The sequence below is a fragment of the Dipodomys ordii genome, unplaced genomic scaffold (genome assembly GCF_000151885.1).
Source record: "Dipodomys ordii isolate 6190 unplaced genomic scaffold, Dord_2.0 Scaffold130, whole genome shotgun sequence".
Taxonomy (NCBI): domain Eukaryota; kingdom Metazoa; phylum Chordata; class Mammalia; order Rodentia; family Heteromyidae; genus Dipodomys; species Dipodomys ordii.
Genome location: NW_012267346.1, coordinates 2,660,356 through 2,683,151, shown reverse-complemented (window position 1 = coordinate 2,683,151; position 22,796 = coordinate 2,660,356). Strand labels below are relative to the sequence as shown.

The following is a 22,796-nucleotide window of genomic DNA, read 5'->3' as shown; positions in this document are numbered from 1 at the left end:
AAAAAGGTGTATTTTGTCAAATTACTTTCAAACAAATTAAAAGCTTAGTTTAATTACAAGTTAAAAAATACACTGTATTATGTATTTCAAATCTCTATAAAGTTCATAAGCTACTTAGCACAGCTGGGGGCCAATACTTGGGAGGCTAAGGCAGAAATGCTTGAGCCCAGAAATTGAGTCTGACTGGGGAAATATAGCAAGACCCTATTTTGAATAAGTGAGTGAATGAATGAATGAATATTAAGCTGAGGTTTTCTTATATTTCATGTCATAACACAGTTTGACATTTTAATTTCTTGGGTATTTTTCCTTTGAAAACAATGGTATGTTCCTAATGTCTAGTTCTGTTTCTGAATGCTATTTTTTAATATAAAACATGAGATTTTGGGGGAAACCCATAGATTCCAGACAGCAAGGAAAATCTATTTCATCTGCCACACCTATTTCTGATAGAAAACAAAGACAAATCGGAAAACATGTTAAAACGTGCCTAATAGAAAGCAGTTTTAGTGTTCTAGTGAACAGTCCTAGGCCAGAGAATTACACCAAGTGTGCCATCACAGTACAGAGAGTTTGGCTAGAGAGGGAAAATCCAGGCAAAGAGACAGTTCTGAGCACTTGCTGGCAGCCGTGGCGGCTATAGCCGCCATACCTGCAACACAGAGAGTCCAGAACAAAGGTGCCAGACCCAGACGCAGCCAGCGAGCGGATTCTACTTAACACCAGCAAGAACTGACAAGGAGCAGATATCTTCATCCTGCAGAACGAAGACCAGAGACGACCCAGGAACCAAGACTCCTGGCAGCATGAGTAGAAGCCTGACATCCTCACTCCTCCTCAGGGAGCAGAGGAGGGAAGGCACCCATCCCCCAACGGACTACCGGAGATCTCCATCTTGGATACTGACAAAGGCCCAGCTGAGCTGCCAGCTCCTACTCCGGCCATGGGAGAAAACCAGACAGTCATTTAGCAGGTCACAGGAACCTGCCAGACCTGCCAGGCTCAACTCCACCCAGGAAAAAGTCACCCACCCCAGGCAGAGGAAAATCTGCCCCCAGGAGTGGCTTTCTTCACTGGGCAAACAGAGCCAGAGGATGCCAGAATGCCCCTCCCTACCGCAGCCTAGACAATCAATTGAAATTCAGTAAATATAAACCCTGAGAAAGGCTCCAGGCTGGGCTCTGTATCTCAGAAGCTAGCATCTCAGGGAAAAGCTAGTGTTTGCAGAAAGGTCTCAACTCTACCCAGAACCTAGCCTCATCTCAACATCTCCAAACTAGAGCAAACAGCCATCTCCCTCTTTTTCCATACTCAAAACAAGAGACTGCTACAGACACAAGGGACATACAGAATCTACCCATCCCCCCCTCCCCTCAAAAAAAAAAATCAAAGAACTTTTTTGTACCTTATTTTTAATTTTTTAATTTTTAATTTTTTTAATTTTTATTTTAGGTGTATATGTGAGTGTGCTTCTTTTTTATCTCTACTGACCTTTTGATCCTTTTTTCTTTTCTTTCTTTTTCTCATTCTTTTCACTTCTCTTTCATTCTTTTCTGAGTGACTTAATTGCTGTTCTGCTCACCCTCAAATATACCCGTGGTCAATTATTAGATCTTATCCTCCATTGTGCACACTTAATCCAGAAATTTATTACTCAATTCAAAACCTCTTAGACTTAAAATTCCTTAATAGCAGTATTACCTCTTTATACCCATATATTTTAAACATTTTTATTTTTCTAGTTTTTCATGTCTCCTTTCTATCCCTCCCCTCCTCTCATCCCATCCCCATTCTTTGAATACAACTCTCTTCAAACTTGCAGTTTTTAAGGGTTTCACTTTTTAATTTTAAATTTTTGTTTTTCCATTTTTTCTCATCTTTTTTTTCCTTCTTTTTCTTTTCTTTCTTTTTCTCTCTCTCTGCTATCATTCTGTCCAATCCATTTCCCTCTTTGAGATTAGGACATGGTCCATTCCACTCTCCCTCACCTTCTCACATCCCTCTAATCCTATGTTTCCCCACATTTTCCCTAAACCTAATAATTTCTGGTTGCCAAATTCTCCTTTGCTGTTCTTAGGCCATTAAGACATAGTTATTTGATGTTCAATAGATTGTATCTCTTGAACCAGATTTTTGACTGTGCAACTACGGACTTTGGTTGATACCTTAAAATAGTGTTCTAGCACAAAACTGGTGTTATTCTCATCCCAAATGGGCAGAACAAGCCAGAAAAACACAAGAAAAATGGCAAGCCCGGGGATCTCAACTCCCACTCATAATCAGGGGACAGAACAGGTAATGAATAATCCAGAGGAGAGTTCCCAAAAAGCTCTACAAACACTACAGGTAAACAGGGTAAATGAAAAGAGTGAAAACCTGCAAAGGTCTCAGTGTGAGCATGATAGGGAGAGAGAGAAGGCAAACCAAAGATCAATACAGGAGTCTCATGAGCGTGAGGAAGCTACTCAAAGATTGATACAGGAATTTCGTGAGCAGATTGAGAACACTCAAAGAGAAATAAAGGAATTGGGTGAGCAGGTTGAGATCAGTCAAAGAGATAGACAGGAATTGCCTGAGCTGGCTGAGAACAGACAAAGAGAAAGTCAGGAATGGCGTGAACAGGCTGAGAACACTTAAAGAGAACTTCAGGAAATGGGTGTGAACATGAGGATGCTAATCAAAGAGAAATAAAGGAACTGAGAGATCGGGATGAGAATAGACAACGATCAATGGAGGCATTCACGGAATACATAAACGGGAGAGCTGAAAGAAATCAGGGAGACAGTAAAGGGAATGCTCAGTGGAGCCCAACAGAAGGAATGGGAGTCCAAGGAAACCATAACCAATCAACTAAGTGATTTGAGAATAAACACTGAACACCAAATTAAGGAAATAAAGAACTTCTTACAAGATCTAGAACAAAGTTCCAACAAAGAATTTGAAGCCATCAAAGGAAAAGAAATAAAAAAGTAGAAAGTCTTGACAGTAGGTTAGACCATGCAGAAGATCGAATCTCAGGGAATGAAGATAGCCTAGATATTATAGAGAAAGAACATACAACTATCCAAGACAAATCCAAGAAATACGATAGCTCTATTCAAGATTTGAGAGCCACCTAATCTGAGGATAATGGGTCGTAGAGGAGCACCTAGAGACAGAAGTTATTGGTCTAGGAAATTTGTTTAACAGGATCCTAGTAGAGAACTTCCCAAACATGCAAAAAGATAGGCCTATTCAGATACAAGAAGCTTTTAGAACCCCAAATAGACCAGACCAGAACAGGACGTCCCACCATCACATTACAATCTCCACACAGGATCAATTCAGACCAAGGAAAAGATCCTTAAAGCTGTCAAGGAGAAAAGATCAATCACCTATAAAGGGAAACCAATTAGAATCACCTCAGATTTCTCAGCAGAGACAATTAAAGCAAGAAGAGCCTGGAATGATATATGCCACGCCCTAAAGACAAACAACTATCAAGCAAGAATACTGTACCCAGCTAAACTCTCCTTCATAACCGAAGGTCAAATAAAAACCTTCCATAGCAAAGAAAAATTGAAACAATATTTATCTCCACCAAACCAGCCCTACAAAAGATACTTAAAGATGTCCTACACATAGAAAACCAACAAACCACAATAAAGGCCAAGAAACTGCACCCAAACTGAGACTCCAAGAACCATAGGAAGAGCCCAGTTGCAGCAGCCCCCAAGAAGGTGGATAAAATGGCAGGAACTCCCAAATACCTCTCAGTCCTATCTCTTAACATCAATGGGCTTACCTCTCCAATTATTCGACATAGACTGTCTAGTTGGATTAAAAAGCAAGATCCTTCTATCTGTTGCCTTTAGGAGTCACACCTTGCCCATAAAAACACATTTTGAATGTGAAAGGCTGGAACAAAATCTACCAACCAAACAGCCCCCATAAACAGGCAGGAGTTCAATACTAATATCAGATAAAATAGACTTCAAATTAAAATTACTTAGAAGAGATAAAGAAGGTCGCTATGTACTAATTAAGGGATCTCTCCTCCAGGAGGATATTACAATTCTAAATCTCTATTTGCCAAGCAACGGAGCACCCAAATTTATCCAAGAAACACTTCTTTCTCTCAAATCTCATATAGATCCAAAGACATTAATTGTCAGGGACTTTAACATACCACTATACCCACTAGATAGATCAACTCGGCAAAAACTCAACAGAGAAACCGCAGACCTAAACAACTGCATAGATCAACTAGATTTAACAGACATCTACTGAACATTTCACCCAACAGCATCAGAATACACATTCTTCTCAGCAACACATGGAACATTTTCCAAAATAAACCGCATTTTAGGTCACAAAGCAAACTTGTCCAAATTCAGAAACATTAAAGTTATACCTTGCATTCTCTCAGACCACAAGGGAATAAAATTAGAACTCAACACCAAAAGCTACCTGTAACACATGGAGGCTGAACAACACACTGTTGAACCACCATGGAAGAGATTAGAAACGAAATTCAAGTATTCATGATATCCAACAAAAATGAGCACACAAACTACCAGCTCCTCTGGGACACAGCAAAGGCAATACACAAATCAATTAACATAATTCATCATAGCAACAAGAGCAAGGCTAAGAACCACATGGTTATGCAGAAAAAGCATTTGACAAGATCCAACACCCCGTTATGATGAAGGTTCTGGAAAAACTAGGAATCCATGGAACCTTCCTCAATACAATAAAGGCTGTATATGGCAAATCTACAGCCAGTATTATACTCAATGGTGAAAAACTAAAGCCACTTGCTCTAAACTCAGGAACGAGGCAAGGATGCCCACTCTCTCCACTGCTCTTCAATCTAGTATTAGAATGCCTAGCTACAGTAATAAGATCCAAACATAAAGGGGATCCAAATAGGGAAAGGAGTAAAACTCTCCCTATTTGCAGATGACATGATCTTGTATTTAAAGAATCCCATGGACTCCGCTCCCAAATTACTCAAGGTGATTCAAAACTTTGGCAAAGTAGCAGGGCATAAAATTAACCCTCAAAAAATCAATGGCTTTTCTATATGCCAACAATGAGAAAAGTGTGGCTGAAATCAGGAAAGCAACTCTATTCGTAATACCCCCACAAAAAATAAAATACCTAGGAATTAACTTAACCAAAGTAGTGAAGGACCTCTATGATGAAAACTTCAAAAACCTGAAAAAGGAAATCAAAACAGAACTTAGAAAGTGGCAAAAACTCCCATGCCCCTGGATTGGAAATGGTAATACTGGGGGGGCTGGGAAGGTGGCTCAGTGGTAGAGCACTTGCCTTGCATGCATGAGGCCCTGGGTTCGATTCCTCAGCACCACATAAGCAAAAAGAAAAAAGCCAGAAGTGGCGCTGTGGCTCAAGTGGTAGAGCGCTAGCCTTGAGCTGAAGAGCTGAGGGACAGCACCTAGGCCCAGAGTTCAGGCCCCATGACCGGACTCCCCCCACCCAAAAAAGAAAATGGTAATACTTCCCAAGGCTATCTACAAATTCAATGAGATACTTATCAATATTCCAACCTCATTATTCAAGGAAATAGAAAAGGCAATCCAAAAATTCATATGGAACAAGGAAAGACCTCGAATAGCAAAAACGATCCTTAACAGAAAGAACAGTGCTGGAGGAATGTCAATACCAAATTTCAAACTCTACTACAAAGCCAGAGTAATCAAAACAGTTTGGTACTGGCACAAGAACAGACCCCAGGACCAATGGAATAGAATTGAAAACCCAGAAATGAACCTACAGACCTATAGCCATCTAATCTTCGATAAGGGAGCTAAAAAAATAGAATGGAAGAAAGACAGCCTCTTCAGTAAATGGTGCTGGCAAAATTGGTTAACTACTTGCAGGAAACTAAAGCTAGATCCTTATATATCACCCTGCACCAGAATCAACTCCAAATGGATCAAAGACCTCAGACACCCTGAAAACACTACAGGATGGAATAGGAGAAACCCTAGGACTCCTTGGCACAGGCCGAAATTTTAGTTAGTAATGTCCTTGTTTTTAATAGGATCCAGGACCAACAGAAATAAAAAAGCAATTAAAAGACATTCTGGAAATAGAAAGGAAATATGGACTATATCATACTACTTTTTTGAGGTATAGCTATTGAATGAATACAAAGAAATACCCTTTTACTTAGAGGATATAAAAGAAAACATTTGGGCATCAAAATGTTTGCATTTTGTCAAATGGCACAGGAGAATATGCATACAAATACATGTATATAATTATTCTGCATTAAGCTTTTTTCTCAATATCATGTTTTTTGTTGTTGCTGTTTGGGTTTTTTTTACCAAAGGCATATAAAAGTTTGACAAAAATACAGCATCACTTATGAAGTCAATAAACATACGAGATTCCTTGCTTGCTACTTACAGATGGTGGAGGTAGCAGTACATCTGCCTCAGTAGATTTTACAATTGGAGATGAAAATCTAAACATAGGACTGCCAGTGCTGCCTGGGGAGGTCATTTGTACCTAATTTTCCATAAGATTAAGAAATGACAAAAAGAGCAACTCAGAAAACAGGCTAAGAAAATTATTTCTAGGAAATTAATAGCATTCTTTTACCTTTTTGATTAAAAATAATCATGTTAACATCTGAAAACACACTGAAACGTGACTTGCTATATAAAATCTGGCTTTCTCATGGAAGAGAAATACACATGATTATACATGAATTTCTGTTCAAAGAAGAGAGTAATTTCTATACACATTTGGAGGAACATATAAACCATAGGAACATATTAAAGGTATTAAACCTGTCTAAGAAATAAAACATATATACATCTTATTCTTACAAAAAATTACCTTACTAAAAATACTGCTTGAAAAAAAACCTTATGTTTCTTTAATGTAGAAGACTTTAAAGAATATTTCCATTGTTTTCACACATATGTGAAAAAATACTTTTTTTGAGAAAATAATACATCATTATCAGTTCTCTGAGGCTAGGGTATAACTAACTACTCAATGATATAGTTTATATCCCTAATGCATAAGGCCCTGAGATTCAATCCCCAGCAGAAAAAAAGCAAAACTAAAACACCTCTGTTTCATTCTGCTTACTATGAGTTATTAACATCCATGGTGAAAATCCATCACTGCTTTTAAAACAAGTACAATATTTGTAAAATTAAATCATAAGAACAAAAATCACTTCATTTATATATGCTTTTGTACCTTGTTTGTCAATGATTGAGGAGGACTGATGGGTGAGGGAGAGGAAGTTGTATTCACAGGTGAGCTAAAATTGAAGGTAGGAAGTGAAGAACTGGTAATTGGTAGAGAGATTTTCGGTAACACTGGTACTTCCATTTCCTAAAACAATAATGTTATAATGATTTATTGCACCTTCTCTGTCATTCATTTATTTTCAGGTAGAACTGACAAAGTAATAGGCAAAGTCAATACTATACAATTCTAACAATGTAGACTCAAATTAAAAAACATAATTAAGATTTGAATACCAGCTGTGGTACTGCCCATCACATCATCTGACTTTGAAAAAGTATTACCCTCAGCACCAATTTTCTACTTCGAAAAATTTGCGGAGAAAAAAATTCTTACTTGATACCACAGTTATAGGGTGAATATAAAGCCTATGTAATACAAGGACTTTATAATCAGAAAGCTGAGCATGGTGACACACATCTGCAATCTCAGCAGTCAGGAGGCTGAGTGAAGCAGGAGAAACAGTTTATGAGGCCAGCCGGGGTTAGGAGTTACGTATATAGGAAGACAGTGTCTTAATAAATGGAAGCCAGGCACTGGAGACTCACACCTGTAATGCTAGCTACTCAGGAGGCTGAGATTGAAGGATCATGGTTCAAAGCCAGCCCCGGCAAGAAAACCCATGAGATTCTTATCTTCAATTAACCACCAAAAATTGAAAGTGGTGCTGTGGCTCAAAGTGGTAGAGCACTGGGGCCAGCACCTAGTTTTTGAGTTCAAGTCCCACGACCAACCAAAAAAATAATAAAAACAAAGAAAAGAAAAAGAAAACCAAATCACCCTGCGTACATCCTAATTTTTTTTTAAATCACAACCCACGAGTCTGTTGAACAATCTTGAAGTCTCTAATGGCTTAGATTAAAAGCCCACAAGAAACATTTATGTATCTACTAGTGAAGTAGTTTGTATATGATGTATGCCCTGACAGATAAACTATGGGAGAAAATATAACAAAAACTATCTGGAAACATTGTAAAACCAACCAAAAAAAAAAAAAAAAGAAAAAGAAAAACTGGATGGAAAACAATCAAAAGAGGAGAAAGGCTCTGAGTAAGGTTTGTCACTGGACAATGAAGAAAACTACAACCTGAGTGAAATCAGAGGACAATTTTCATTGACTATTAGCAGCCAGAAAATAAGGAAAAACGCAAAAGCTAAGAGGTACAGAATTGGAAGCACAAAAAGACTTTAAATAGACACCAAAGTGATCCTGAGCAAAAAGGACAATGCTGGAAGAAGTATTTTAATACCCAACTTCAAACAACCCTCTAATTTTTGAAAATGAAAAACCCTATGTTGGGGGAAAAAATGGTATTGGGTAAATGGATAGCTAGATGTAGAGTACAGAAACTAGATCCCTATCTCTCATCCTACAGAAAAAATTAATTCAGTGGGTAGCTCAGGACTGTAATCTTAGCTATTCTTCAGAAGTCTGTGAGATCCAAGGATTGTGATTTGAAAGCCAACCCAGGCAGGATATTCCCTGAGACTCTCATCTCCAATTAATCACCAGAAAAGCAAAAGTGACACTGTAGCTCAGAGATGTAAAGCACTTGCCTTGAGCAAAAGCTCAGGGACAGCATCTAGGCCCTGAATTGAAGCCCGACAATGGAAGGGGGGGGGAAAATTCAAAGCAGGATTATTGGTGCTTCACAAAGAGGAGCTCTGAGTATTGAGGTTTGATGTCAGCTCAGGAAGGAAAATCTGTGAAGACTCTTATCTCCAATTAAAAACATTTTAAATATAGATTTCTATTGACATGAATGTTTAATGCCTCAAGAAAACACAGGATCTAAAAGTAATATAATCTACATGCCACTAAAAATAAATTTCTTCCATTTGCCCTTTCTGAAAGGCCCAGTAAAATACTCATCAAGAAAAGTTCAACTAGGAGTGAATTAGTGTTTGAACAAGTGAACAAAAAAAACCAACATTGTGTTCAAAATAACTATAGACTTGAGTGTACAAATCTATCGTATCCAAATTAACAAAGGAGACAGAAAATCTGAGGCAGCCAACCCATTAACCCATTAGTACCTCTTCCCTTAGAGACAGCAACTCCAATGTGGAAAAGAGCCAGGGATAGGAGGGTGAAGGATTCTGGGATGGAAATTGGCAGTTGGCTTGAGTGGGGGAGGGGAAGAGAATGAAGGGTGTGTTTAAAGAGCTCTTCAATTAGTATACTAAACAATAAACAAGAACAAAATTCAAAACACATCTAAGATACACTAAACACATATATCTGTAAGATGATTTCAATTAAATTAAAGATAACAATCTGGGCTTCAGCTTAAGATCTTAGAAATTTCATCCTTAAAAACTGAATGATGAGGGAGGGGGGAGGCTGGGAAGGGATGTGCAGGGTAAACAAAGGAGGAGGCTGCAATGCTTGGTAAGAAATGTACGCATTATCCTGCCCATGTAATTGTAACCCCTCTGTATAGCATGTTCACAAATAAAATAAAATTAAAAAAAAAAACTGAATGATGAGCAAAACCTACATAGTTTGTCATCTGGCAACAAACCAAAATAACATTTTCCTCATCAAGGGGTAGTAAGTAAACCTCAAACACTCAAGACTCAGGATTTTTTCAATGTGATGGAATACACATATATTTCCTCTCTTCACAACACTCCAGAAGCAGAGTGATGAACAGGATTTATGGAAAAGATAGAGCCTCCAAAAAGTAATCGAGCCAAGGCTCTTAAGCATAATCCCAACCACACACTGTAAGACATGAAGTCCAAATTGCCCAAGGAGGATTATTCTGGTAATCCAGAGAGATACAACTACTGAAATAGGAAAAGAGATAAAAACCCGCAAAAGCAAAATACTAACAAATATTAAGAACCTAACAGTAAGACATACAACAACTTCAATTAAAGTGATAAATGCACTCCCTACCACAATCACGGGCAAAGGAAGACACAAATGAAATTTTAACTGAAAACAAATGACAAACGGAGGAGGTATGCTATAACAAAGCTTGAAGTCTTTTTCTTCCTTAAAAAAATAAAAAAAAAAAGAGGAAGTAGTGTTAAAATGATCCAGCTTGATTGGAACACATTAAAAAACTACACCCAATTCAAAGTAATTAAAACTGCAGACAGGCTATATGAAGCTTTTTTCAATTCATTTTGCAAATACATAAAACTTTTCTCAATTTAAAAAAAAATGACTCCACAGAAAAAATGAATATAGAAAACTCCAAGCCAGTCACCAATGGTTCACACGTGTAATCCTAGCTACTGAATCTGACACTGTTCCAAGACAGTCTGGACGACAAAGTCCATGACACTCATCTCCAAATAATGATCAAAATAAAAAATAAATAAAAAAATTTAAAAAATCCAGAACCAGAGCTGTTTGTGGGTCAAGTGGTAGAACGCTAACCTTAAGAAGAAAAAGCTCAGAACAACACTCATGCCCTGAGTACAAGCCCCAGGACAGACACACACACACACAAAAAACATCCAAATTGTTAAAAGCTACACCAAAAAAGATGTACTTCACCCAATAAGCAAGGAAATGGAAACTCTGATGATACACTTCATACTTGTAATATTGGCAAAAAAAAAAACCCTCTGAAGTCAATAATCAAATAGTGGTTAGAATAAAAAAAAAACTAGATCTATCTACTGTCACTTGGAAATGTTAATATCTAAAATTATCTTGAGAAAAGCAACACAGTAACATCTAATACATGTCTAATACATGTAAACGTGGCATCCCTATATTCCAACAATCCCATTCCTAGATAAACAATCTAGAGAAAATACTGCATGTGGGCAGAAATATTTACCATTACACATATTGGGAATCAACCCAAGTGTACCCTAATGGTAGTATAAATTTTGAAAAAGAATCTTTGTATTGGATATATAGCAATGAATAAAGTAACTTACTTTTCACACCAAAAGTGAAAAAAAGAAATAGAGACAAGGACAAGTGAGAAAATACATACAGTATTAAGCATTTACATAGATTTTAGAAGCAGGAAAAACTATAAATAGTCCTATGATCAAATAATCAATAATTTGGAGAATGATGGTATTTGTGTTTCATTTTATAATATTCATGAAATTTGGGGAACCAAGTATAAGCAGTTCTTTTTTTTTTTTTTTGGTCGGTCGTGAACCAGATCTGGGCTTGGGTGTTGTCCACATACTCTTCAGCTCAAGGCTAGCACTCTACCGCTCAAGCCACAGCACCACTTCTGGTTTTCTAGTGGGTTTGTTGCAGATAAGAGTCTCATGGAGTTTCTTGCCCAGGCTGGCTTTGAACTGTGATCCTCAGATCTCAGCCTTCTGAGTAACTAGGATTAGAGATGTGAGCCACCGGTGCCTTGCTAGCATAGTTCTTTTTTTGGGGGGGTGGGTCAGGTCGTTGGGCCTGAACTCTGGGCCTGGGCACTGTCCCTCAGCTCTTCAGCTCAAGGCTAGCACTCTACCACTTGAGCCACAGTGCCACTTCCGGCTTTTTTCTTTTTGCTTATGTGGTGCTGAGGAATCGAACCCAGGGCCTCAGGCATGCAAGGCAAGCGCTCTACCACTGAGCCACCTTCCCAGCCTTTAGAATAGTTCTTTAATGGTATATTATTCTTCAACATTACCCCCATTCCTATCTTTTAAGTTCTCCCTTAACACTACCACCACACCACCACTAATTCTAAGCTTTTAACCTACCTCTTCCTCTGGAGGCTTGGAAGCAACAAAGCGTGTTCTCTCTCGTCTCATCTTGCCACCTCCACAACCTGCTCCAGATGATATACCATTGGCTGCTGGAATACTGAAATTTGGGTACGAAAAGCCACTAGTAAATAAAAAGAAAATGGACACAATATAGTATTATGGCATATAACTTGAATACTTACAAGTGAAAAATAGTTGTGCAACAGAATGATTTTTAAAATATGTATTATGTGTGTAAAGTTTCTACTCTTTGATTTTCTTCATCTTCAACAAAGGTATTTTTACATATTAAGAAATCTAGCTGTATGTGAACTGACATACCTTTCATGTTCTCTATTTTGCCTTGATGTTGTACTTTTTTCATATATAGTCTAGAAAAACAAAAAGTGAGGTGATTATTTAATTTTTGCCAGATTGAAAAATACTCTAACATTGAGCTAACTCCCAGCCCTACTTGCTTAATTTCCTAATTAGTATCCATCTTCCTATGAATTTTATTATTTGAAATCAGATTTGGTAGAGGATTTTTGTTTGGTTGGTTTTTTTGGGGGGGAAGGGGAAGAATCCAGTCTGGGGCTTAAATTCAGGGCCAGAATAATGTTCTTGATCCTTTTTGCTCAAGGATAGTGCTCTAGCAACTTGAACCACAACTCCTTACAGCTTTTTGCTGGTATTTAACTCAGATAAGCATCTCACAGACTTTGCTGCAGTGGCTTTGAATCATGATCTTCCAATTTCTTCTTCCTAAGTAGCTAAGATTATAAGCATGAGCCCTCAGTGGCTGGCTTTGACATGTTTAAGCTAATAAACCTTGAAATTTCCATCTTAAACCTTATCTTTCTAAGTGCTAATCAAGAGTTACAATATATTTATTACAAGATGTTACTGATCACACATTAGTCTCTGAACAAAATCACAGAATATAAACCAAGTGTATACACTTACTAGCCTGAAAAACACTCTTTGCCCTGTTAAATGAACAAACAAATTTGCAAGGCTATTTTTTTAGAAATAATTTCATGCAATTTAAAAGTCCTTCCACTGAAAAGAAATCAATGTTCCCTGGAGAAGTGGATGTTAAAGAGCAGGAAATATACAAGTTGAACCTAATTTACTTTGTAATATCAAAAACAAAGTACTTAAAACATGCTGGGAATATATACTAAAAGAATACACCTATAATCCTAGCTATTCAGGAGGCTGAGATCTGAGGATAATGGTTCAAAGCTAGCCTGGGCAGTAAAGTCCATGATACAATTATCTCCAATTAACCACCAGAAAGCTATTAAGTGGTGCTGTGGCTCCAGTGGTAGAGTGCTAGCCTTGTGCTGAAGAGCTCAGGGACAGGTCCCAGGCCCAGAGTTCAAGCCTTATGACCAACCAAAAAAAAAAAAAAGAACATAGGAGCCAATTCAAAGAGAGAGCAAAAGGGCAATGGGAATATCAAAAAGAAACCAAACAATTATCATAAAGAATGTTACTGAATTTTAAAATTCTGGTCAACATCAAAAAGCAATAGGTTAACTAAAAGCTAAAGAAAAACTTCCTTAAACTACATGCCTGTTAACTATATGTAAAGGCATAGTAGAATCAGAAAAATAATGAGCGATCAACCCAGCACCAAAACAAACTCACAAATCTGAAGATCCAAAGTTATATTCAAAATATCTGTGTGTTAAAATCTAATGAGAAAGTGTGCCAAAAAGACAAATGTGAAGAAAATGTTAACGACAAATAAATCAAGATAAGTACATGGGGATTCACTGCACAACTACGGTTAATTTCCCAGTTTGGAGTTTCTAAAGAAACTGAGTTTTTACAAGGTTAAATGAGTACATCACAACCAGTATGTGAAAGAAGCTCAGCAATTTATTATTATTTTTTGCTGGTCCTGTGGCATTGTCCCTGAGCTTCTTTTGCTCAAACTAGTATTCTACCACTTGAGCCACATTGCCACTTCTGTCTTTTTCTGTGAATGTGATACTGAGGAATCAAACCCAGGGCTTCATGCATGCTAGGCAAGTTCTCTACCACTAAGCCACATTGCTGGCCCCATCGGCAAGCATTTTTAAATGACACAGAAAATGGATAAACGGCTACTATAGAATACAAATGGCCTTGTCTCTTCAAACACCAATGAGCCAAGAAACTCCATTCCTAGGCATAGACCCAAGAGAAATGTCTACCAAAAAAAGGCTTAGAAATGTTTATTGAAGTAGCATTCACTACAGTCAAAAGTGAAAATTGTCCAAATATCCCTCAACTAATAAATAGTTAAGAAAAATCTGATATATCCATATAAAATAGTATTCAGTCATTTATAAAGAGAGTGAAGCATCAGTGGCTCGGGTCTATAATCCTAGCTACTCAGGAAGCTGACATCTGAGGACCACAGTTCAAAGTCAGCCCAGGTGGGAAAGTCCATGAGACTCATCTCCAATTAACTACAAAAAGCTAGAAATGGAGCTGTGGCTCAGCACTAGAGCCTTGAGCAAAAAACCTCAAGGACAACACCCCAGGGTCTGAATTCAAGCCTCAAAACCAGAAAACACTTATACCTGCTAAAATATGACAAGATCCAGAACATCATTCTAAAATACCATAAAAAAAAAAGAATTTTGAGGGGATAAGAGACACGATGAAAATATTCCAAAATTGTTATGGGAGCTGAAGAACTCAGCTCATGGTAAAAAACTAAAATTTTAGATGAATTGCAATATATGTGGATTATCTCAAAAAAAACAAAACCACGCCAGGAACTGGGGGCTCACATCTGTAATCCCAGTCACTCAGGAGGCTGAACTGAGTATTGCAGTTCAAAGCCAGCCTCAGAATTAATTACCAAAGAGCCAAAAGCAGAGCTGTGGCTCAAGTGGTAGAGGGCTAGCTTTGAGCTCAAGGAAAGTGCCCAGACCCTGAGTTTAAGCCTTAGCAATGGAACTAAAAAAAAAAGAATGCAGATAAGATAGATGAGAGAATACAAGAGGAAGTACTTAATACTTATAAGATAAATGTCAAAGTACTTATGATAGGATATCATCGAAAAATGAGATGTTGGAAATGTATTTCCAGATGATTCAATAGGAACCTAAAGCAAGCTGGACACAAATTTACCTATACAATGAATAACAGCTTACCACTAAATACTAATTTAGGGTTTGATCAAGGTAAAAGTCATCTTAATTAAAGACACACCAAAATTCCTTATCATCATGACTTACCAAACTGCATTTTTTTGCTACATTGTAGTAACAGAGTACTTGTAGTTTATTTATTCTTACTCATTTCAATCAACATTCAAAGACTGGTTAAAAAAAAAGACTTAAAAACAAACATATACTCACACTGTGCTTTTTATCTATCCTTTCATTAGTCTTCCTTAATTCACCAGATGGGGTTAGAGATGGTCTAAAATAGACAGTTCTATTTGTTGCTATGGAAACTGGCTTCGGGGTCATGAGTCTCTGAACAGGGGGATACTGAGAGTCCACCTTATAAGCAAGCAGAAACCAGAGACAAATATTTTCATATATATGAATGTCTTATGTCTAAATTATTTCACAATAGCTAATGTGACGTACATACACTCAGTACGTCCTAGAGAAATCTGAGGTGGATGTAAATACCAGTAGGAAAAAGTATCAAATGGTTATTTACTGACCGCGCGCGCTCACACAGACACACACAATTCTAAGCAATTCCATAGACAGACTGAGTGACTCTTTACATGAAAATGTGCTTACACAATCTCAGCTTCTACAGGATGAATTTTGAATATGATTAATGTGACTTATGTACGACTCATATGCTCCCCAAATTTGTTTTCTTTTATCTGTAGTTGATATTTTAACTAGCTGTATTTTTTTAAATTCCTAAAAACATTACCAAATCCTTCACCAATCTGGTTTCTTCCTTTTATAAACCAACCAAGTCTGACAATATAAACTGGTAAAAATATGTCAAGACTGGAAATCTTTCTGAAATGAGCTGATTTTATTGTCTAACTACACAATAGTTTCATTAATAGTGCTGTGCTTCACTCGAACAATGGTATATGAATAAGGTCCTTTCACTCAGGAACAGCTGTGAACAATGTTGCTTTCCAGGGCAAAGTCTCAGTAAGTTACTAGTTCTTCCTTAAATTCTTTTCCTAAGTGATTCTACAACTCAAGTCTATTTTGTATACTGTTTTCATTACATCTATGATACACAAATTATAATAAAGACTCTTCTAATTAATAAGTTAACATTATACGCCAGTCTTAAATTTTTACTTTTTAAATAACTAGATATGTAGGTCTGAAAAGTTAACCACTTAGTTCCACAAGGACAGCTAATACTAGGTTTTCCTTCTTCAATTACCAACATCTAGATAATCCTAAAAATTGAGAACCTATCTTCTAAGAAAAAAATATTCAGGGGCTGGGAAGGTGGCTCAGTGGTAGAGCGCTTGCCTTGCATGCATGAGGCCCTGGGTTTGATTCCTCAGCACCACATAAGCAGAAAAAAAAAAGCTGGAAATGGCGCTGTGGCTCAAGTGGTACAACACTAGCCTTCAGGTGAAGAGCTGAGAGACAGCACCCAGGCCCAGAGTTCAGGCCCTCAAAAAAATAAAAAATAAAAAATTATTCAATTTTAGCTTTCTTTTCTGTATCAATTTCAGCAAGAATAACTTACCAACCTCTCATATCTAATCCCCACAATTCAGGTAATTATAATAATGTTATTCATTATATGGGCAGCTTAATGTTGCAATGTTTCCACAAGTAACAATCAAGGAGTATATGCTTTTTCTGGGGGATAGTTAACCAATGATAAATATAGCCAACTAAAAAAGACAAATGACTATTCTAATATAAGTTATTAAGCATCTTATTTTCCCTAACAATATTCCTGAAAGTTAATGTGAACCACATAGAATACTGAAAGGTTGTGAAGACATCTACGCTGTATTTTTAATTAGCCTTGATATCCTGGAATAGTATTTTGACTGGCTGATGAAATGTATCCAAGTTGAAATTCTACCACAACAGATATGATATCATGTTGATTAATATGGAAATTTTTCAGACAATTATTCAAATGAGGATTTTTGTTCACTGTCAGAACACATGAAAAGCTAACCAAAAACTATTAAATGACACTTATGAATACAGAGCCTTAAGGCTGTGAGAATAGTGTCCTGAAAGAAACTCATTTTTCAATGTTCCCTAGTGAAAACCAGCCAAATGCATCTGCACACTTGTTGACTATATACACAACAATATTACTAGCACCTCAAAAAACTGTCTTACCTTTTCTGTTTTGGCCTGAAAGACTGTGGTATCCATCCCACTTCTATTGAAAGGCTGAAAAAGTAAAATACTATTAGAATGGATGGGAAGCTCTAAAAAGTAAGACTTGTATCATATACTAGGTTTAAAAGTCAACTTACAAAATTGAGAGAAGAAACAGCAGATGGAATTCTTTTTGCATCCTGTTAATTTATAATAACAGAATTTATTTTTGTGAAATAACAAAATTAAGATTTTTTTTCCATGAAACTCAAATTTCATTACACATTTCTATATTCAATTGTACTTTTAAAAACTTACCGCTAGAGGGCTTGACATCTTCTCTAAAGACTGCAATATTCGTCGAGCTGTGGAACTGGTCACACCATAAGATTGTGCATTAAGTTGCTTAGCTTTCATCTGTCTTCTAACTGGTGCCTATGAATATTAGTATTTATTAGATTCAAAATCGAAGGCACATATGCCATGGGTTGAAAATATAAAATAGAATGGATGTACAAAGTGAAACAAGATTAATATGTTACAGCAACTTAATCCTAAAAGGATGATAAAATAAATCTCACAATTCCTTGGCAGAATTGGGACAACTAAGTAGTGCTGTGGTTCAAGTGGTAGACCACTCACCTTGAGCTTGAAAAGGTCAGGGACAGGGGCTGGGAAGGTGGCTCAGTGGTAGAGCGCTTGCCTTGCATGCCTGAGGCCCTGGGTTGGATTCCTCAGCACCACATAAGCAAAAAGAAAAAAGCCGGAAGTGGCGCTGTGGCTCAAGTGGTAGAGCGCTAGCCTTGAGCTGAACAGCTGAGGGACAGCACCCAGGCCCAGAGTTCAGGCCCCACGACCAGACCCAAAAAATATTAAAAAAAAAAAGAAAGAAAAGGTCAGGGACAGCACCCAAACCCAAAATTCAAGACCCATGACCAGAAAAAAAAAAAAAAGGACAACTAATAACTTCTAGTACTGCTTTGATCTACTTACATTTGATAATGAAAATGAATTAAACATCTACCATACTGAGTACTAAAGTAACATAAAAGTTCCAACAGACAAGATCCTGCCATGAGGAAGTTAATGTTTTAATACTAAAAACATAACTTGTTTCTCAAAAGTAGAGGTATTGCTCAAGGACACTGTAGCAACAGAAGGGGGGACAGAATTATATTCATTACTTACTACCTGATTCATTTAACTACATCCCCTTTGTATATCAACTCTATAATAACAATTTAAAAAATTGTTTAAAACGTTTAGATAAGGGAAAACAAAGGAGGAGGCAACAATGCTTGATAAGAAATGTACTCATTACCTTGCCCATGTAATTGTAACTCCTCTGTATGGTATTTTCACAATTAAAAAAAGATGGATTGATTAGAAATAATTTTTTTGGGGGGGGGGTCCGGTCGTGAGGCCTGAACTCTGGGCCTGGGCACTGTCCCTCAGCTCTTCACCTCAAGGCTAGCACTGATTAGAAATAATTTTTTAAAAAAGAAAAAAAAAAAGTGGTAGAGTACTAGCCTTGAGCCAAAAGGGGTGAGGCCATGGCTCAACTGGTAAAGAAATCAAGAGCAAAGCCTGGAGTTCAAACTCTAGTTAATAAATAAATTAATTAAATAAATAAAAGCCACGTAAAATATCCACCAACAAAATATTGTAACAATCTTTTCATTGGACTCTACTGGCTTCTTATGGTCTCAGTTCACTAATACAGTATAACTGAGTTACAAACTCTTTAATCTCGGGCTGGGAAGATGGCTCAGTGGTAGAGCGCTTGCCTTGCATGCCTGAAGCCCTGGGTTCGATTCCTTAGCACCACATAAACAAAAAGAAAAAAGCCAGAAGTGGCACTGTGGCTCAAGTGGTAGAGCACTAGCCTTGAGCTGAAGAGCTGAGGGACAGCGCCCAGGCCCCACGACCGGACCCACCCCCCCACCAAAAAACCTAGAAAACAAAGTTCTAATTGGTAATTATAGAGGCAGGGTATAGCTCAGTGGCAGAATAGTTGCTTAGTAAGCATGTAGCCCTAGGACCCAGGTTGGAGCCCTAAAATATGGGTTGGGAGGAAGAGGTGCTAAGGAAACCTACAAATATTTTGGAAGCCTGTATGGAAAATTATTCTCAAGGTATTAATTTACCATTTCACATTCAAAAGGCTGGGCTGGAGGCATGCCTCAAGCAGTAAGAATGTCTAGCAAGCACAAAGCCATGAATTGCAACTGCCTCCTCTCTCCCTCAAAAAAGGAAAATAAAAAAGTATGAAGCTTTGGCTACATGGTGGTAAATGCTTATAACCAGAACTCATTAGGTTGAGGCAGAGGAGTGTAAGTCAGAGGCCAGCTTGGGCTACCTACTACACTCTCTCAAAGAAAAGGGCAGGAGAGTAGAGGAGTCCATCAATCATTCTACTCCACCAAACCAACCTGATAAGGTGTATTTCGTAGTTTGGACTGTCTTGCAGCTGCTGCCGCCCCACCATACGTTGTTTTTCCTGGATAGAAAGGAGAATCTCCAAGCTGACTTGCTTTAAGAACTGAAGAATTCCCAAGTGACTGTACAGAAACACAATGACAGAAATTGTAAGCCAAAATATTTAAGACTAAGGTGATTAAATCCAATCCAGGTAGTACTTACAGGGGACAGTGTTCCAAAGGCAGACAAGTTAAATGCTGGTTTTTTTGAGCTGGTGGCAGTATGCTGTGAGAGTGAATGAGAACGTTCAGCTTCTGGGGACCACAGAGGTGGCAAGGAAGTATTCTTTGAAACTGCTATATCTGAAACAAAAATGCAAAATTCACAATAGTACCAATTATAGGACCCTAGATTTTTATAAAGAAAAATGAAAATTAAAACTAAGTCTGAAAAAATTCATGCATGAAGTTTAAAATTTTTAAATACCAATATTACTTACAATCAAGTTAAGTAAGAATACCTTTATCAGAAGCTCTTGAAGAAAAACCACTGGTGGTTGAGATGTTATCATCATCATGCTGAGAGGTAGAATCTTTAATTTCCTTTACAAGGGAAAATCCAGAACTGCCAATTGGAAATGCAGAGGATGTGGATGGCTGACAGTGTAATGCAGGGGTTTCCAACATGGAGAAATTCAAGTGACTCCGATGAAGAGAAGGCCTTGTTAATACATCTGGATAATTTGAAGCAGTATTGGTTGTTGATGATTCTTAAAAGAAGAGCAATAATAACAGCACATTATAGACTAAATAAGGTCATAATATTGTGTTTAGATTTGCATCAGCCATAAATGCCTTGTTTCTAGAAGTATAGCTATAATCACAAAGGCAAGCTTTTTTTTGCCAGTCATGGGGCCTGAACTCTGGGCCTGGACACTGTCCCTCAGCTCTTCGGCTCAATGCTAGCACTCTACAACTTGAGCCACAACTCCACGTCCACATGCATGCAAGGCAAGCACTCTACCACTGAGCCACCTTCCCAGCACCAGCAAGCCTAATGTTTTAAAAAGCATATAACTGCCCGGGCCCGGCACTGGTGGTTCACACCTGTAATCCTACCTACTCAGGAGGCTGAGATCTAAGGATCACAGTTCAAAGCAACCCCAGGTAGAAGTCTGTGAGACCCTTATCTCCAATTAATTACCAGAAAACTGAAAACTGGAAGTGGTGCTGTGGTGCCAAGTGGGAGAGTGCTAGCCTTTAAGTGAAAAAAGCTTAGGGACAGTGCCCAGGCCCTGAGTTCAAGCCCTGTGTAAAAAGAAAAAGAAAGAGAGAAAGAGAAAGAAAGAAAGAAAGAAAGAAAGAAAGAAAGAAAGAAAGAAAGAAAGAAAGAAAGAAAGAAAGAAAGAGAGAAAGAAAGAAAGAAAAAAGAAAAGAAAGAGAAAGGAAAAGAGAGAGAAAGAAGAGGGAGAGAGAGGAAGGAAGGAAGGAAGGAAGGAAGGAAGGAAGGAAGGAAGGAAGAAAAAGAAAGAAAGAAAGGAAGGAAGGAAAGAAAAAAAGAAAGAAAGAGGCTAGAGATAAAGGCTCAGTGGTAAGGTAGCATGCACTAAGAACCTTGGTTTAATCCACAGCACAACACACAAACATTTTCTCTACCTGGCCCCCCCAACATACACAGATTAACTGGACTTCAAAATTAAATACAATTACGTTTCAAAGAGTGCCAGCAACAGCCAGGCACTGGTAGCTCTAGCACTGGTCGCTCTATCGTCTTACTCATGAGGCTGACATCTAAAGATCAAGATTCAAAGCCAGCTGAGAAGAAAAGTCTTGTGAGATTTTTTTTTTTGGGGGGTGGGGGTCACTTGTGGGGCTGGAACTCAGGGCTTATGCCCTGTCCCTGAACTTTCTTGTTCAAGGCTAGCCTTCTTCCACTTTGAGTCACAGCTCCACTTCTGATTTTTGAGTGGTTAACTAGATTTATCATGAATTATCCTGTCAGGGCTGGCCTGAACTGAGATCCTCAGATCTCAGCCTCCTGAGTAGCTAGGATTGCAGGCGTGAGCCACCAGCACTGGCAAGTCCCATGTGATTCTTACCTCCATTTAATCACCAAAAAGGCAGAAGTAGCAGTATGGCTGAAGTGATAGAGCTCTACCCTTAGGCAAAATACTCAAGTAAAAGCTTAGGGCTCTGAGTTCAACAAAAACTGGAGGCCCTGAGTTCTAGTCCCAGTATAGCACAAGGAGATAAGGGTTTGGAGTGCCTTGGAATCCCAACAAGAAAGTGAAAGCATAACCACAGAATGGAGGAACATACCAACAAATCACACTGATAAGGGATTTATATTTGATATATAAAGATATCTTACTATTAAACAAAAACACAACCAAATTAAACAGTCATTTCATGAGGTAAGTACTTTCAAAGATGCATCAAGGGAAACATAAATCAAAACCACAATGATACCACTACTTTCTCTAAGACAGCTATAATACATTGAAAATCATACAATAATAAATATATATACTATCATTAAATGTTATTTATTACATGATATATAATAAATTTAAAATAAGTACTGGTAAGTATATAAATGAGAATTTTCATATACTGCAGGTAGGAAGCTATAAAAATAGTTTAGCCAGGATTTCATTGTCAACATATAGTAAAAGAATTACTATTTGACTCAGTAATTTAAATGTACACAAAAACTTACATATAAATATTCACAGTACTATTTATATTAAAAATGCTTATCATCTGATGAATGGACAAAGAAAATATAGTTTATCTATACAACAGAATATTGTCAACAATAAGAGAAACAATGTTCTAAAATGTGACATAATATTATGAACTTTGAATATATCATGCTAAGTAAACAAGGTAAGTTAGCCAAAAGCAGAGCACTACTGGCTCACACGTGTCAATTTAATTTTTCAGGAGGCTGATATCTGAGAATCATGATTTGAAGCCAGTCAGGGCAGGAAAGTCTAAGAGATTCTTATCTCCAATTTAGCACCAGAATGCCAGAAGTGGAGCTGTGGTTCAAGGAGAAAGAAAGAAAGAAAGAAAGAAAGAAAGAAAGAAAGAAAGAAAGAAAGAAAGAAAGAAAGAAAGAAAGAAA

The 22,796-nt window shown here is 37.6% G+C and overlaps 1 protein-coding gene across 2 annotated transcripts in view; it reads right to left on the bottom strand.

The window, feature by feature from the left end:
* Positions 1–22,796, bottom strand: part of Nup153 (nucleoporin 153kDa) — a 59,270-nt gene that overhangs the window by 18,329 nt on the left and 18,145 nt on the right. Inside the window, exons 3-13 of one of the 2 annotated variants that reach the window (XM_013030441.1) lie at positions 20,188–20,436; positions 19,890–20,029; positions 19,679–19,807; positions 17,565–17,681; positions 17,405–17,446; positions 17,265–17,318; positions 15,315–15,461; positions 12,292–12,341; positions 11,965–12,091; positions 7,228–7,365; positions 6,421–6,522 (exon numbers count right to left, since the gene is read on the bottom strand). In XM_013030441.1, coding sequence (XP_012885895.1) covers positions 6,421–6,522; positions 7,228–7,365; positions 11,965–12,091; positions 12,292–12,341; positions 15,315–15,461; positions 17,265–17,318; positions 17,405–17,446; positions 17,565–17,681; positions 19,679–19,807; positions 19,890–20,029; positions 20,188–20,436 — 1,295 coding nt within the window. The remainder of the gene's footprint in view (positions 1–6,420; positions 6,523–7,227; positions 7,366–11,964; positions 12,092–12,291; positions 12,342–15,314; positions 15,462–17,264; positions 17,319–17,404; positions 17,447–17,564; positions 17,682–19,678; positions 19,808–19,889; positions 20,030–20,187; positions 20,437–22,796) is intronic. The other variant, XM_013030442.1, reaches the window with a different exon arrangement.